The sequence below is a fragment of the Hemitrygon akajei genome, chromosome 11 (genome assembly GCF_048418815.1).
Source record: "Hemitrygon akajei chromosome 11, sHemAka1.3, whole genome shotgun sequence".
Classification (NCBI taxonomy): domain Eukaryota; kingdom Metazoa; phylum Chordata; class Chondrichthyes; order Myliobatiformes; family Dasyatidae; genus Hemitrygon; species Hemitrygon akajei.
This window is the reverse complement of record NC_133134.1, coordinates 150846034-150864671: the sequence shown is the minus strand read 5'-3', so window position 1 is coordinate 150864671 and position 18638 is coordinate 150846034. Positions and strand designations below refer to the sequence as shown.

The 18638-nt window shown below is 40.7% G+C and overlaps 1 protein-coding gene across 3 annotated transcripts in view; it reads right to left on the bottom strand.

Annotated features, from left to right (window-relative positions):
- Window positions 1–13250: 13250 nt before the first annotated feature.
- LOC140736124 (proto-oncogene tyrosine-protein kinase Src-like) overlaps window positions 13251–18638 on the bottom strand; it is a 215255-nt gene continuing 209867 nt past the window's right edge. For all 3 annotated transcript variants that reach the window (XM_073061919.1, XM_073061918.1, XM_073061920.1), the window contains one exon: window positions 13251–16809. In XM_073061919.1, coding sequence (XP_072918020.1) covers window positions 16601–16809 — 209 coding nt within the window. In that variant the 3' untranslated portion in view covers window positions 13251–16600. The remainder of the gene's footprint in view (window positions 16810–18638) is intronic.

Sequence of the window (18638 nt, the reverse complement as noted above, 5' to 3'; positions counted from 1 at the left end):
GCTGTTAACTCTGTCTCTTATTCCAGTTTACTCTGGGCATAAAGAAAGGTAGATTTTTTAAAAAAAGATTCATGGAGAGAATTTTAGGCCTTGGGGCATTGTATTTGTGGGTCAGTTGGTAGATGGAGTCAAATGCCTTCAACTCTGGAGAGTTGGGCACAGCGTAGGGCAAAGAATACTTTTAAAAAGGACTAAAATGAGGAACAGCATTAATGTTATTTAAGGAACATTTTTAAAATTGAGGAATTGTTTCTTCTTATTCTTAAGCTAATCATCCCCCCCCCCCCCACAAACACACACTAGGGCAAGGGCATAGGCCGCAGCCTATGGTGGCATTTCTGTAGCCCTGGGATTTTATGGGATGGAGTTGCTAGCTCCATGCCCACCCAACACTCCACCTTTCATAGTCCCAAGCCCAGTTGTCCATGACAGAGTTGGGGAATTGATGTCCTATTAGAAACAGGGACATGTTTTTATGAAGTGATCTTGCATGAGAGAGATTTGCCAGTTAGGGTTACCGGGGATGTGTGGGGTGAGAGGGTCAGTGCGGCTCTTTCTCCTCTTGCAGTTCAGATTGATTGTAGGCAGCTTGCAGTGAATGTATTGTCCTGAATGGCTCAAGCAGGAAAAACTTGCGCACAGTAAACTCCTGGCTGACTGCGTTACTCTTGATGGTGAGCTCTTCATGGTCTCTGCCCAAAATCTTGAGCCATGGACATGCGTTAAGCCATGCGACCAGCAACAAAAGCTAACTCTGTTTGGAATCAAAACAACAAAGATGGCTGGTGCTGCATAAATGAACCATGACCATGTCAGTCTACACATTGAGACACTGGAATCTTTCTCAATTTACAGATTTGCTATTTGATGACAGGAGTTGTGTGGATGCAAGCTATAGTAATGTGCCCTCTCAAAAAGCCCACAGTGCTGGGGAATGCTCATTTTTTTCCATTCTGGTTCACACTTTGTGAAAATAATGAAATTGTTCCTCTTGTCACGATATTTGGCCAACCTCGCTGATATCAGTAGTAAATGACAAACCAGGAAATTAAAGTGATGTCACCTATTGCAGCCATATGCAAAAGTCGAGCTCCTACTTAAGTGGAGCAAATTAAGTGGAGCAACAGTATTTTTGGTTTGTTAATATTTCTTTAACTTTAAATTTTCTTTAAAGATGTTTTTCTTCCTTAATGCAAAAACAGGCTGGCAATGTTCCCTCTGTGTAATGTGTGCAAAAAGCTGGTGCTCCACAATTTTTTTGCTCAGTGATGACAGCAATTTTATAGAGAGGTATTCATTTTAACAGCAAGACAGTCAATTAGAACTTTGAATCTCCTCTGGGTTTGATCACTTTTGCTCCGTTCAAAACGTTCGTAGCAGTCCTTTGCAGGTAATAAAGGATTTTCTCACCAGAGCTTTTGCACACCATCTATGTGTGATTTGCTTGCTAAATGATGCTTGTTAAAAAGTCAAGTTTCCAAATGTCACTCCACTTCTTCCCACTTGCAAGTTCTCTGGCAATTTTTGCATCTCAACAATGCACACAAGTAGCATCAGTTTCTCGTAGCTGCACGTTCCTGAGCTCATGAGCTTTCAGTGGAGCAGTTTCTACTGTTTCCATTGAACCATTCCACTTGAAATGAATTAGCAGTTCATGTGTGCTTCATGCCCTTTGCTTCTTTGGCATTTGACATAGTGAATCAATAATTTCTTCAATAAAACCAGTATAAATAAGCCAGTTCTAAAATCTGCAGACAAGTTATTGCAAACTCCACTTTGTCAACACTGTCTGCATCAGAAACCGGAGGAAAAAATATTCTGTAGATTTGTGAAATATACTTAACATGCCAACAAGGTAGATGATAACAACCTTTTGTACACAGTTTAAATTCCTTTGTGCGCTAGTAGCCAAAGATGTGTGTGTGCGCACACACACATGCACATCCTGAAGGGAACATTACAGGCTAGTCTTCTAAACATCAGCTTGTACTAACTGGATTTTAGAAGAATTGGGGGGGGGGGGGAGGGAATCAATGAAACCCATTGAAGATTGAAAGGCCTAGATAGTGGACCTAGTGAGAATGTTTCCTCAAGTGGGGATGTGCAGGACCAGAGGGTACGGCCTCTGAGTAGAGTGATGTCCCTGTAGGACAGAGATGAGGAGGAATTTCTTTAGCCTGAGGGTTGTAAATGTGTGGAAATCATTGCCACAGACAGCTGTGGAGGACAAGTCATCAGGTATATTTAAAGCAGTGGTTAATAGGTTCTTGATTAGTTTGGGTGTCAAGACAGGAGAATGGGGTTGAGAGGGATAATAAATCAGCCATGATGGAATGGCAGAGCAGCCTCTGGCCTGAATGGACTTATTCTGCTTGTGTGTCTTGTGGCCTTGTGTTTAATATTCAGACACTGATTTAATCATTGTATGTTGCCCATAGAGGAAGTTAACAGGATGTGTAAGAGGGATTCATTTTAAATTTTTGACTTTGAAATGAGTATTTGAGTTATTTTGCTGCTGTCACATGAAAGGAGACAAACGTCAGCCATACTCCAGAAATCAAATCAGCTAGAGCTTTGTGAAAATGGATAAAAATCATGCAAGTGGCGTAGCTAGTGGAATACCTAATTCACCATTTCAGCAACCTGAAATCAACCAGCTTCTGAAGTTGTCTGTGTGGAGCTGGCACATTCTCCCTGTGATCACGTGTCTCCTTCCAGAGCTCCAGGTTCCTTCCACATCCCAAAACATGAGGGTTGCTAGGTTAATTGGCTCCTGGTAAATTGCCCCTTGTGTGCAGGTGAGATGAAGAATGTGGGATGGGGAGGGAGGGAGTTGATGGGGAAACTGGGGAGAATAAAATGGGTTGGGATAGGATTAGTGTAAAAATTGGTGTTTGATGGTCGGTGAAGACTTGGTGACCTAAACAACCAGTTGCTACATTGCGTCTCAGTGACTCAATACAGAGTAATCCCTTTGCTTATTAGATCAGTTAACTGAACCCAATATTTTTGCTTTTGATAACTTACAGAAATGCTAAGCTGGTAGAAACTGAAAAGTTCAAAGTAAATTTATTATTGAAGTACATATACAGGATGTCACTATATAAAATCCTGAGATTCATTTTCTTGCAAGTCAAGTCAGTAAATCTAAGAACCACAATAGAACTAATGGAAGACTGCACAGAACAGGGTGGGCAAACAACCAATGTGCAAATACAAAAGATAATAATAAAAAATAAGTAAGCAATAACTATCGAGAACATGAGATGAAGAATTCTTGAAAGTGAGTCCATAGGTTGTGGGAACAGTTCAGTGATGGGGCAAGTGAAGTTATCCTCACTGGTTCAAGAGTCTGATGTTTGAGGGATAATAACTGTTCCTGCACCTGGTGACGTGAGACCCAAAGCTCCTGATGGTAGCAGTGAGAACATGATGGAGTAGTGGGAGATCCTGAAGATGCTGCTTTCCTTTGGCAGTGCTCCGTGTAGATTTTGTACCTTAGCACAGCTTCAGTTAGACATTAAACTTGCTGCCAATTGCACAAATAGCTTTAATGAAGATATTTAACTAATTCCTGAAGATAGCTTGTAGTAATTGTCAAATATACCTCCTGCAAATATCCCATATCAAAAGAGTGAAAAGGCCGTGAAAAGATTAGAGACCATGATAGATTATCAAAGAAATTGAGTGAGAAGACCAGCAGCATCCATCATCAGAGATCCCCGCCACCCAGGTCATGCTTTCTTCTTGCTGCTGCCATCAGGACTCTCACCACCTGGTTCAGGAACAGTTATTACCCCCTTAACCATCAGGGGCTTGATCCAGTGGGGATAACTTCACTTGCCTCATCATTGAAATGTTCCCACAACCAATGGACTCACTTTCAAGGATTTTTCATTTTGTGTTCTCAGTATTGCTTTAATAATGTATTAATTATAACTTAATATTCATTCTTGTATTTGCACAGTTTGTCTTTTGCACACTTGTTGAACAAAAGTCAAACGGCCTTTCATTTATTCTATTATGGATTTATTGAGTATGCCTGCAAGAAAATGAAACTCAGGGTTGTATACTGTGACATACATGTACTCTCATAATTTACTTTGAATTTTGAGATCGCTTGGACTAGGAAAAGTAGCTATGTAATTAGAGGACTCCTATAACAATCATTTTATCTCCATGTTCTGTGCTTTGAATTAGTTACTGGGCCAGAACTGTATATAAAATGGTGGCTAATTGTAGCCTCTCTGTGGTATAGATTACTATCTGCCTTGCAAGTAGACTGGTCATCCCATCTTCAGGGTGTTGGGATTATTGTTTTTATGACTTTAACATACAATTCATGCAAAATGCTGTTTTATTTGGCAGGTTGATGTTGGATTAAAAGATTGCTTATTCATGTCATTAGGCAGTTTCTCCCTATTCTGAGAACAAAATAATGGAATGAAGTTGCCTGTTCCTCTAAACACCAGGTGCTGACTGAAATGGTAATTTTCATATATCAGCATTTTTTTATTGGAAATAGAGTGTGTTTAATTTGCAGGACAACCATAGTGGCCATCTTCAGATGAGATTCCTTTTGCAGGAGCTGCACTTTGCAATTAATAGCAGATTACACAGATTTCAATCAAAGTTGAATGTTCTCTGATTGGAATCAGGGGTTAATGAACATGTTATTTGTTTATGTCTGTGGGCACAGTTCACTTCCACGTTGCTTTTACAAACATTGAACCTATTCTATATTTGTGCTAGTGACCTTTCCTTGTCAATCTTTTCACCCTGCTCAGGACATTGACTCCTTGCTCAAACACACTGCCAGGTTCTTCTAGTATTTGGTCATATCGATATGAACAGCAGCCAGAATTGTCCTCTTTTAATGCTTATGCACACAAAATTACATCATAGTTTATTTTCACTCTTCTAGCCCAAGATTATCAAAATTAACTGTCGCATCTATCGCAAAACTCTCCTAGAACTTAGCTATTTTACTGAGACTGAGCACCAAGCAGGGGAGCCATTTGTCTTGTGTGGCTCAGCCACATAATAATGTCATACAAAAGTTTGTTCGTTTGTTGTGAGTTGTGCCGTATGATGTGGGTGCTCATGGTCTTTCCATGACTATATCTGTTCTTGGAAAATTTTTCTACAGAATTGGTTTACCATTGCTGCCTTCTGAGCAGTGTCTTTACAGGATGGGTGACCCCAGCCATTATTGATGCTCTTCAGAGATTGTCTGCCTAGCGTCTGTGGTCACGTGACCAGGACTTGTGATGTAATAACACAAGACCAGAAGAAAAAGAAGCAGAATTGGACCATTTGACCCATTGAGTCTGCTCCACTATTTCATCATGGCTGATCCATTTTCCTTCTCAGCCCCAGTTCCCTGCCATATCCCTTTTATTCTCTGATTAATCAAGAATCAATCTATCTCTGCCTTAAGTATCCCAGGCTTGGCCTCCACAGCCACCTATAGCAACAAGATCCACAGATTCACCACTCTCCGGCTAAAGAAATTCCTCCTCATCTCCATTTTAAAAGGACGCCCCTCTATTCTGAGGCTGTGACTCTGGTCTTAGACTCCCCCACCATAGGAAACATACTCTCCACATACACTCTATCGAGACCTTTCAACATTTGATACATTTCAATGCAGTCACCCCTCATTCTTCTGAATTCCAGTGAGTACAGGCCCAGAGCCATCTAACGCTCTTCATATGACAAGCCTCTCAATACAGGAATCATTTTCAGGAACCTCCTTTGGACCTCTTCAATGTCACCATCTTATCTCTAAGATGAGGGGCCCAAAATTGCGCACAGTCCTCCAAGTGAGGCCTCACCAATGCTTTATAAAGCCTCAATGTTGCATCCTTGCTTTTATATTCTAATCAAAATGAATGCTACTATCACACTTACCTTCCTCACTACCAACTCAACCTGCAAATTAACTTCTAGGGAATTGTGCCTGAGGATTCCAAACTCCCTTTGCACCTCAAATTTTTTTTTCTCCATTTAGGAAAATAATTTGCCCTTTTTATTTCTTCTAAGTGTATAACCACACACTTCCTGATATGGTATTCCATCTGCCCACACCTTTGCCCATTCTCCTAATATGTATAAATCCTTCTACAGCCTCTCTACTTCCTCAAATCTACCTGCCCCTCCACCTATCTTCATATCATCCAAAAACTTTGCCACAAAGCCATCAATTATGTCATCCAAGTTATTGACACATGACGTAAAAAGCAGCAGTCCAAACACGGACCCCTGTGTGCGGAACACCACTGGTCACTGGCAGCCAACTAGCAAAGTTTCCCTTTATTCTTCCTCTTTGCCTCCTGCCAATCAACCAATGCTTTTTCCATGCTAGTATTTTTCTTGTAATACCAATGGGCTGTTGTTCAGCAGCCTCCTATTTCACACCTTGTCAAAGGCCTTCTGAAGATTCAAATACACAACATCCACTAATTCTCCTTTGTCTATGCTTCTTGATATTTCATCAAAGAATTCCAACAGATTTGTCAGGTAAGATTATCCTTTAAGGAAACCATGCTGACTACGGCCATGTGCCTCCAAGTACCCTGAAACCACATGCTAAGCAATCAATTCTACCATGTTCCCAACCACTGAGTTCAGACTAACCGGCCTACAATTTCCTTTCTTCTGTCTCTCTCCCTCTCCCTCTCCCTCTCCCTCTCCCTCTCCCTCTCCCTCTCCCTCTCCTCCCTCTCCCTCTCCCTCTCCTCCCTCCCTCTCCCTCTCCTCCCTTCCCTCTCCCTCTCCCTCTCCCTCTCCCTCTCCTCCCTCTCTCCCTCTCCCTCTCCCTCTCCCTCTCCCTCTCCCTCTCCCTCTCCCTCTCCCTCTCCCTCTCCCTCTCCCTCTCCCTCTCCCCTCTCCCTCTCCCTCTCCCCTCTCCCTCTCCCTCTCCCTCTCCCTCTCCCTCTCCCTCTCCCTCTCCCTCTCCCTCTCCCTCTCCCTCTCCCTCTCCCTCTCCCTCTCCCTCTCCCTCTCCCTCTCCCTCTCCCTCTCCCTCTCCCTCTCCCTCTCCCTCTCCCTCTCCCTCTCCCTCTCCCTCTCCCTCTCCCTCTCCCTCTCCCTCTCCCTCTCCCTCTCCCTCTCCCTCTCCCTCTCCCTCTCCCTCTCCCTCTCCCTCCCCTTGAACAGTGAAGTGACATTTGCAGTTTTCTGGTCTTCCAGAGCTATTCCAAAATCTAGTGACTCTTTAAATATCATTTCTAATGCCTCTGCAATCTCTTCAGCCACCTCTTTCAGAACTCTGGGGTGTAACCATCTGATCCAGGTGACCTATCTAACTTCAGACGTTTCACTTTCCCAGGAAACTTCTCCTTGGTAATGGTAACTTCACACTCTTTTGCCTGCTGACACTCGTGAACGTCTGGCATACTGCTAGTGTTTCCCACAGTGAAATGCTGCAAAATACTTATTCAGTTTGTCCGCCATTCCCTTGTCCCCCATTACTACCTCTCCAGCATTGCTTTCCAGCAATCCGATATCCACTCTTGCTTCTTTTACACATTGTGTATCTGAATAAATTACTGGTATCCTCTTTAATATCATTGGCTAGATTACCCTCGTATTCCATCTTTTCCTTAATTACTTTTTTCCATTGCCTTCTATTGATTTGTAAAAGCTTCCCAGTCCTCAAGCTTCCCACTAATTTTTGCTCTATTATATGCCCTCTCTTTGTCTTTTATGTTGGCTTTGACTTCTTTTGCCAGCCATGGTTGTGTCATCCTGCCCTTTAGAACACTACCTCTTTAGGATGTGCCTTCGGAATTGCTCCCAGAAATTCCAGCCATTGCTGCTCTGCTGTCATCCCTGCCAGTGATCTTTTCCGATCAATTCTGGCCAACTCCTCTCTCATGCCTCTAATTCCCTTTACTCCTCTGTAATACTGACACATCTGACTTTAGCTTCTCCTTCTCAAATTGCAGGGTGAATAAGCTTCCTAATTAATTCTGGTTCATTGCACAACACTCAATCCAGAATAACTGATCCCCTAGTGGGATCAACCACAGTTGCTCTCGGTATTCAAGAAACTCCCCCACTTGGGATCCAGTACCGACCTGATTTTCCCAATCGACCTGTGTATTGAAATCCCCTGTGACTATTGTAACATTGCCCTTTTGGCATGCATTTTCTATCGCCTGTTGTAATTTGTAGACCACATCCTTACTACTGTATGTGGATCTGTATATAACTCCCATCAGGGTCTCTTTACCCTTGCAGTGCCTTAGCTGTACACACAATGATCCAATACCTTCCATCCCTATGCTACCTCTTTCTCATGACCTGATTTCATTTTTTACCAACAAAGCCACACCGCCCTTCTACCTGCCTGTCCTTTTGATATAAAACTCCCAGCTATAATCTTTCAGCTATTATTCAGTAATGTCTGCAACGTCATACATGCTGATTTGTAACTGCGCTACAAGTTCCTTATTCCTTATGCCGTGCACATTCATATGTAACGCCTTCAGTCCTGTATTCACCCCTTTTTGATTTTGTCCACCTTTTACGTTGCAACTCATCCTGCTGACTGCAATTTTGCCCTAATATCAGCCTCTCCTTACTAGCACTCTCACTGCACATTGCCTCTGTTTGTAAACCAACTACCTCATCTTCAGCCGTATCACTCTGATTCCCATTCTGCTAACCCTCCTGAACAACTCCAGTAAACCTGCCCACTAGGATTTTGGTCCCCCTCGGGTTCAGGAGTAGCCTATCCCATTTGTACAGGTCATACCTTCCCCAGAAGTGATCCCAATGATGCATAAATCTGAAACCCTGTCCCTTGCACTAGTTCCTCAGCCATCATTCACCTGTCGTATCTTCCTATTCTTACTATCATCGGTGCATGGCACAAGTAGCAATACAGAGATTACTACCCTGGAGGTGCTATTTTTCAGCTTTCCACATAGCTCCCTAAAATCTCTTCAGGACCTCCTTCCTTTCTTACCTATGTACCAAGACTTCTGCCTGCTCACCCTCCCCCTTTAGAAAGCCACGGACCTGATCTAAGACATCCCTGACAACTGGGCTTAAACATACCATTTGGGTGCCTCTATCGTGCCCACAGAATCTCGTCTGTTCCTCTGCCAATGAAAACTCTTATCACCACTGCAATCTTCTTCACTCTCCGTCGCTTCTGAGCTACAACACCGGATTCAGTGCCAGAAACCTGGACACTGCAGCTCCCCAGTAGGTTGTTCCCCCCTCAGTGTCTAAATTGGAATACTTATAATTGAGGGAAACAGCCACAGGGGTACTCTGCACTGGCTTCGCATTTCCCTTCCTTTTCCTAAGAGTCACCCCGTTACCTACCCCCTGGAACCTAGGGGTGACTACCTCCCTGTAGCTCCTATCTATCAGTTCAAAATAAATAATGGAGTACTGTTATGGAATGAAGCAAGCTAATTATTGTTCTCTATAAAAGTGGTCTACCTGAGCTATAAGATTGAAGCTATTTTCTATGTGATAATGTGTGGAGTAGCTTCCCTTGCGAGTGAATGAAATGTGCCTATAGTTTGATCCACTCTGAATTAGTTGTAGTCTATTATTGCATATTAGCAGAACGGTACATGACAAAACTTAATACGTCTTGATATATTTGCCAAACATTTGATGACTTTTTATTTAATTCTCTTGCGCTATTGGCCTTGCAGATATTTCTATTTAGAAAAGCTGCTCTCTGCCATGCCAATGTTTTGTTTTAAACTTTTTAAAAAATAATCCCTCAGTTAAAGGTAAAAAGGGAAAAAAGGAGAGGGTCATAAAATGCTGAAAACTGCGTTACAGGGGGTTAACACAAGAAATTCTGTTGATGCTGTAAACCCAAAGCAACACACATCAAATTTTGGAGGAATTCGGGTTGGGCAGCATCTATGGAAAGGAATAAAGAGTTGATATTTTCTCTTCATAGATACTGCCTGACCTGCTCAGTTCCTCCAGCATATCGTGTGTTACTCAGAACTACAGAGCACAGGTAAGAGGGAACTAAGTTAATAGGAACTTGAAGGGCAACTTCTTTACACAAAGGGTGGTATCTATGTGGAATGAACTGCTGGAGGAAATGGTTGAAGCAGTTAAGTGACAGTTGGAAAGGTGTGTGGATTGAAAAGCTTTTAAAAGTTGTAGGCCAAACAGAAAATGGGACTTGCTTAGATGGGGTATTCTTGTTGGCATTGACCAGTTGGCCTGAAGGGCCAAGTTCCATGCAGTATAATTCTATAACTATGATAGTTTTAATCCAATAAAAATACCAGTTACAGGTATCCCTTGTTTAAACAGAAAAAGAAACATGGAGTAACACACAATGCTGGAGGAACTCAGCAGGCCAGGTATCATCTATGGAAAAGAGTACAGATGCCGTTTTGGGCTGAAACCCTTCGGCAGGACTCAGAAACTTGGGAGTTCTTGTTTAGTCAATCAAAGGAGCTAGGTAGGAAAGTTGGATAAGTCAAGAGTTGGGATCATTATGATCCAGCAGGATCCTCATTAAATCTGGAAGTGGATAGTGGATGAGCACTGAGTATTCTGATTTTGTTTATGAGCAACTTGTTGTAAATTCAAGACTGGTTGAGGAGTTTTCCCAAGTTTTCTAACACGTACATATTGTTTTTTTAAAAAGCAGCTGTTTTTTCTATTTCAAGAAAACAAGAGAAGGGTGCTTCTTTCTCTTCTCACCAAGTACAGAGTAAAATGGTTATTATCATTAAGTAGAATTTTATAGATATTAAAGTATGTTTAACTTGAGGTCAACCACAGTGACAATCTTCGAAAGAGCTTCCTTTTACAGAAGATCAACTTTGCACATGTCAAAGTTGAAAGCTCAATATTCTGTTTGGCATCAGGGGTTAATGAGCATTTTATTTGTGTACATGTCTGTGGGCACAGTCCACTTCCACGTTGTCTTTACAAATATTGGACCAATTCTATGTTTGTGCTAGCGAACTTGTTTCTAAGTCAATTCTTTTTCTCTATTTGGGGACATTGACTCCTTTGCTCAGATAAGCCGCCTGAATATCAGGTGCTTCTAATACTTTGTCATGCTGACATGGACAGCAGTCAATAGATAACACTGCTTTGATACTGCTGGTATACATCAAAGCTGTGTCCTTTTCAAATTTTCATGCATACATACTTAACTCATCATTAATTCTCTCTTCTCCAGTTCAAAATCACTGAAGTTAAAGGTCACAGCAACAGCAGTAAAAATTAGCTAACTTGCCCAAACTGAGCAACGGGCTCAGGTGCTGCTAGTTTTGTGCGACTGAGCCAAATCGTGTCTTTATAGAGTCATATAAAAGTACACCACAGTAATAGAGCTTTCGTCCCATCTAGTCTATGCGGAGTTATTTATACTGCCTACTCCATCGACCTGCACTGTGATCATAGCTCCCCCAAATCCTTCCACCCACGTACCCATACAAATTTCTCAAACGTTGAAATTGAGCACCACTTGAACTGGCAGTGCTTTCCACACTCTCATGAACCGGTTAGTGAAGGAGTTTCCCCCTCATGCTCCCCTTAAATAAAAACGTCTACAGAAGATTCTCTGCTGAGAGCATGATCAGGGTCTCTCTACCCACCTACCCCACCCATTACATGTATCAGAAGCACCTCATTCTCAGAGACCTCAGCATTGTCAAAGGCCCCTCCTATTTGTCCCACAATCTCTTTGATCTTCTAATGTCAGGCAGAAGGTATTGCAGTATAAGAGCAAGGACTATCAGGCTGGGTATCAGCTTTTTTCCCTCCAGGCTGTGAAACTTCTGAACACCCTGCTACCGTTCAGTACACATTATTTATGACACTGCCAGTAACAGTGTGCTGACGTATATATTTAACTTTGTCATATATGCATGTTATGCCAATGTGCACCTACAGAATATTTTATTAATATTTTGTATGTGATGTGTACCATATTTTGCACCTTGGTACTGGGCAATGTTTTGTTTAGCTGTATAAGACATAGGAGCAGAATTAGGCCATTTGGTCCATCAAGCCTGCTCCGCCATTCAATTAGGGCTGATCCTTTTTGTCCCCCTTCTCAGCCCCACTCCCTGGCCTTCTCCCCAAAACCTTTGATGCCATGTCCACCTTAAGTACACCCAATGACCTGACCTCCATAGCTGCCTGTGGTAATAAATTTCACAAATTCACCACCCTTGGCTAAAAAAATGTCTCTACATCTGTTTTAAATGGATGCCCCTCTATCCTGAGGCTGTGCCCACTTGCCCTAGACTCTCCCACGATGGGGAATATCCTTTCCATATCCACATTGTCTTGACCTTTCAACTTTCAAAAGGTTTCTGAGATTGCCCCCCCAACCTTCTAAATTCCAGCAAGTATGGATCCAACATTATCAAACATTCCTCATATGATAGCCCTTTCATTCCTGGAAATCATCCTTGGGAAATTGCTCTGAACCTTCTTCAAAGCCAGCACATCTTTTCTTAGATGAGGAGCCCATAATACTCAAGGTGAGGCCTCACCAGTGCCTTATAAAGCTTCAGCATCACATCCTGCTCTTGTATTCAGGACCTCTTGAAATGAATGCTAACCAAAGCGCATGACTGTGCATTTTCCAATATTGTATTTCATTTCCCACTTTTTGCCCATTCTCCTAATCTAAGTCCTTCTGCAGCCTATCAGTTTCCTAAACACTACCTGCCCCTCCACCCATCTTTGTATCACCTGCAAACTTGGCAACAAAGTCATCTATTCCATCATCTAAATCATTGATATACAGCATTAAAAAAGTGGTCCCCATACATGTGGGCATTCAAATGACAATAAACTTGAACCTGAAAAATTATGTATGTAAAACAGAGTTCAAAATGTGGCTGGAAGATAATTTTGTTTAGAAATCCAATCCTGACACTTCCTGTTCTGGATCTAAACAAATGATTTTCCTTTGATTGTGAGATGTAGTTGGTGTGGCCATTTAAAACGGAGGTGCTTTACACACATGATGGTAAATAGCAGAACTTCCTTATTCTGGAGAGTAACAGAGGCTAAACCCTGGGAGATTTTTAGAGAAAGTAGATAGGCTCAGGGAATTGAGGGCTGTGAGAACTGGAATAGAAGATATAAGGCCTGAGGCTGAACAAGCATGTTGAATGAAAATTCTGCTCTTACCATCTTTTGTTCATTAATACTCCCACCATCAGACACAGTAAACATTGTGATATTTCTTCTACAGGCAAAAAGTAGTGGTAAAATCAGTGTAGTTTAATCATTTTTTGTTTAATTGCACAAAAATGGAACATGAATTTGCAAAAAAAACTTACTCCCCACCCTTCCCCAAAATTACAAAAGAGCTTACATCCGAACATAATTATACACAGCAGAAATATGTGGAAATACATATATAAAGGTGAATATTAAGGTTTTCAAAATGCAAAGATTGCATTTTTTGTAAAAAAAATTAATTCATAATTGAAAATCAATATATTCTCTGCACAGGCCATGGGAATGTGTACATCATAAGTCTGAAGTACCATAATAACAAAACATTGCATACACAATTTATTCTTTTCATAAAGAAAAAAACATGGAATTTCAGTATTATAGATAATTAAAAAAGAGCTTCAAAGAGAAATTATGAAAATCACTTTAGTAGCTGTTTTACCAATTTTTATTTGTTTGTTCGGATACAGAGCGGACTAGGCCCTTTGAGCTATGCCGCACAGCAACACCTAATTTAACCCGAGCCTAATCACGGGACAATTTACAATGACCAATTAACCTATCAACCAGCACGCCTTTGGACTGTGGGAGGAAACCCATGTGTTCATGGGGAGAACGTATACACTCCTCACCGACAACGGCAGGAATTGAACCCGGGTCGCTGGTACTGTAGAGTGGTATGCTAACCACTACGATGTTGTGCTGCCCTGAAATAGCTGCAGCTGGGAAGTGAAAACTTGAACAGCATACATTTTGCCCTAAAATCTTGTAATACTTTATATTATATACAAAGGACTGACTGAACCTATTCCATTTAACTCCAGTGACCTTGGTCCTCAATTCACCAAGCTAGCTAAAACATTTTCTCAATTCAGCACAAACTTCATTTTCCTTTTCTCCTCACACATTGTGTCATTCCAAATGCATCCTTAAGATTCTGTGCAGTCTTTGATCACAGTGAGACAATGACAAGAGATAGGCCTGTGATTTAAGAGGCATTACCAACTACAGTTAGTAGCTAATGAATAACAAATTATTCACACTCATTAGGAATTCACAGAGGATTATTAACAAGATTTTTCAATTGTGCCATTTCTTGCCTATATTTTCCAAAATTTGAACTCTCATGCACTGATTATTGTTAGCTTGATAGTCAGCCTGAAAAGGGAACAAAACACTTAATGTGCTGTTCAAGCTGAACTCGTATTAGCATGTTAGCTAAAATTCACTTTGCATGAATTAAGAGCCAAGATTATTCAGCTGATGATGAGGAAGTTGGGATAATTTCCACACGGTCATTCACTTGTCGTCTATTCATTTCACCATCTCAATCTCCATCTTTGTGCTGATCTGAAGAACTGAAGGCAGAGCCTGTTCTTCCCAACGCACGTGAAAGCAGTTTGCTTTTTTTGAGAGGGCAGCTATGAAGGGAGACAAAATGTTTCCACTAATTCATTAGTTTGACCAACTACCAGTGAAGATACTGCTAAAACTCTATTCTGATCAGAAATTATTGTAGTGAAATTAAGGTAACACAGGTTAAAATAGAACTAATTAACAGGAGGAACATCGTTTTTTTTGTGGGGAAACGAGGGAGCCTTCTTGGAACATAGCTCATTACAGCATTTTATGGAAACCAAACTCTTTGGATCCAACTTTATAAATGTCTTGATACAGCACATAAATTACAGGTGATTCAATAAAGAGCCATCAATAAAGTTATGATCCCCCCCCCCGTCTTTGCATTACAGCAGATCGTTGCAATTCTAATGCAGTCCAACATATATAGTTTGTACCCATAGCAATAGTGTCCATTGACGCTCAATTCCCACGCCTGACTCCCTCAGCTGACCTTTACTTGGCTATCAACAATAAATTGATGATCACAGAAGTAAATTGTCATTGCCCATCAAAGAAACAACCTTCAACACCCAGTGAAACATGTTGTCAGACATTCTGCAGAGTATGAGAAAATCTCTATAATGCAATCCTGCTAAAGTGTGCAAAACAGAATATATATTACAGCCTGTGCAAAAATACTTCTATCACCTTAAAATCCAAGGCCTTGAAATCCCACTGTGCAAATATTAGTGCTGAATAATTTATGGATTTGTATGCAATTCCTTTTTAACAATGTTAACAGGTTTAAAATGAATGGGTTAACATCTCTAGGACAAAGAATTTTCACACAAATGCATATTTTAATATTCACATAACAATGGCCAAAGGTGTACACATTTGGCTTCAAACTAAGTGAATATTTACTGAGGCTGATTTATTTGCAATAAAAAGATTTTTACCATAGTATTCTGCAAAATTTCATATATCCAGTGGCATTAAATGTGCATCTGTAATAAGCATTCATGTTTGGCACCTCATTAATTCTGTCTGGAAAACAGAACTGCTTGTCTCATATATTCACATTGACCACTAGATGGTAGTCCTGAGGACACCTACTACAATGGGCCTGGGTTTGCACACACATATTCAACTGAAACCACAATGCGATTATCATGGTTGCCTAATATGTCTGCTATAACCAATTAATACTATCTCTGCAAGCCAACCAACTCACTTATTATTCTTAAGAAACAGCAAAATGTTTCATTATCTTGAACACATTATTGCTATATCAAGTCAGAAAAGATGGCAGCTTATCCAATGTTTTCGTTCCTCTCATCAGCAAAAAAAACATTATATACATAAAGTACCACAGGGGAGACAAAACACTGAAATAAGTAGGCTTTACCATCATATTAATCAGAATTAGTTCTCTACAATTTATACGGATTAAAATATAAATAATAATAAAAGCATGTTATACCAAAAATACTAAAAAGGAAATGTGCAAAATGTCCTAATGTTGTTGCAATTTCCAGTTAAGTAAATTGTATACAAGAACATTTTTCTCTAGATTAACTCGTCTGTCACCAAAAGCATGATAGACCTCTAGTGTGTTTTAATCCTTGGTTGGATTACTATACTTTCCCGATCGTAGAAGGAAATGCTGCTGTAAAGGCAACATTCTAGATTTGTTTTTGTAGGTAAACTATAGAAGGGACAGTCAGAGGTTTGAGAGGTTAAAAATCAATTCAGGAGACAGAATTTCTTATTTAGTATTTTGCCTTTGTACAAGGAAATTCTTCATTACCTCTTCAGTCAGAACCTTAACCATCAATAGGTGTTGAAATTCAAATTAAATATCTATAGTGCCTCATAAAAAAAATTAGCTATACACTGTGGAAGAATATGCAAAAATGAATTAGTGCACAGTGCACGGGAATTCCAGTTATTAAGCCAATTTAAGGGCAACGTGCAGCTAGGCTGATTGAATGTTTGCATTTTTCAAGCTGCACACGGTCTCCAATGCTACCTTCAGTGATTGAGCCTATAAGTTTTCTCCTGGCTGGTACTGAGGTTCTGTAGAAGTAAAGTAATCTTCTAGGAAGGCTTGCAAATACTCAAAGGTTGGTCTCTCTTCTGGCTCCTTCTTCCAGCACTGGATCATGAGATCATGGAGGGACTCGGGACATTCGGGAGGGCACGGCATTCGATAACCACGTTCCACCTGATCCAGGACCTCCCGGTTTACCATTCCTGTCAATCAAAACAAGTTGGCATGAGTAAAAGTTCCAAGTGTTGGCACCTTTCAGCCTCTTCTTGGTGTAGAGTAGATTTTCATTCTCCGTAAAATTATAATAAAAAAACAAAAATACTGCAATTTGAAACCCACCGAATTGAAGAATTCAGTTCCTCTCTGTGATCTAGTAAATTTAATCCACTGTGATGAACAAAGTCACCAGAGAGAGGCAGCAGGTAAATATGAAGTAGTCACATAGTCACAGCAGATATCATATTGAGACCCTTTTTGGAAAAAGAGGCCAGCTCGACCCAACATTACATGGCATTTTTTATACTAAAGATCAAAGGACAATATATTTACAATGTATCTACAATGCTTCCTTTGAAATACAAACAACTTTCACACCATTTCTTCGCACCCACACTTGACACCCAAGTGAATATTAAATCAGCATTGTCTGGTTTTCCAATTAACTGCGGTTCACGGCCCTTCGGAACCATAAGGTATAAGAGTAGAATTGGGACTTTTGGCCCATTGAGTCTGCTCTATCATTTCCCTTCATGCCCTTACCAATCAAGAATCTATCAACCTCTGCCATAAATATATATATATATATATACATACACACACATATATATACATATATAAAGACATAGCTGCCAATGGCAAAGAATTTGAAATTCACCACTCACTGGCTAAAGAAATTCCCCCTCATCTCCAATCTAAAAAGACACCCCTCTATTCTGAGACTGTGGCCTCTTGCCTTATACTCTCCCACCATAGGAAATGTCCTCTCGACATCCACTCTATCAAACCTTTTCACTATTTGATAGGTTTCAATTAGGTCACCCCTTAATCTTCTGAATTCTAGTTAAAACAGGCTCAGAGCCATCAAATGCACTTCATATGACAAGCCATCCTGGAATCATTTTCATGAACCTCCTTTGAACCCTCTCCATTTTCAGAACATCTTTTCTAAGAAAAGGGGCCCAAAACTGCTCACAGTCCTGCAAGTGAGGTATCACTAGTGCTTTATAAAGTCTCCACATTACATTCTCTTGAAATTAATGCTAGCATCGTAAGTGCCTTCCTCACTACAGACTCAACTTGCAAAGTAACCTTTAGGGAATCCTGTACAAGGACTCTCAGTCCCTTTGCACCTCAGTTTTTTTTTGTACTTGCTCTCCATTTAGAAAATAGTCAACTTTTTCATTTCTTCTACCAAAGTCCATGGCCATTCACTTCCCAAAACTTTATTCCATCTGCCATTTCTATGCCCATTCTCCTAATCTGTCGAAGTCCTTCTGTAGTCTCTCTACTACATCAAAACTACCTGTCCCTCCATCTATCTTCATATCATCTGCAAACTTTGCAATAAGTCCATTAATTCTATCATCCAAAACAATGACATATAACATAAAAAGTAACAGTCCAAACTCAGCCCCCTGTGGAACACCACTAGCCACTGGCAGTCAGCCCTTTATTCCCACACTTTACCTCCTGTCAATCAGCCAATGCTTCATCCATGCTAGAATATTTCATGAGATACCATGGGCTCATAGCTTGTAAAGCAGCCTCACGTGTGGTCATTTGATTGCTAATTTAATTGGTTTGGTACAACATTGTGGGCCATTCCTGTGCAGTACTGTTTGATCTAAGTTCTAAGACAAACTGAAAATACAAAAGAAAAACAAATAGTGATGATAATAAATAATACTGAGAGTACGAGTTGCTTGAAAATGAACCCATAGATTATGTTCAGTGATCAGTGTTTTGGCCAATTCAGGATGGTGTTGGTACAGGATGGACTGAGGATAAAGTTTGCTGAGAGAAGAACGTGAGA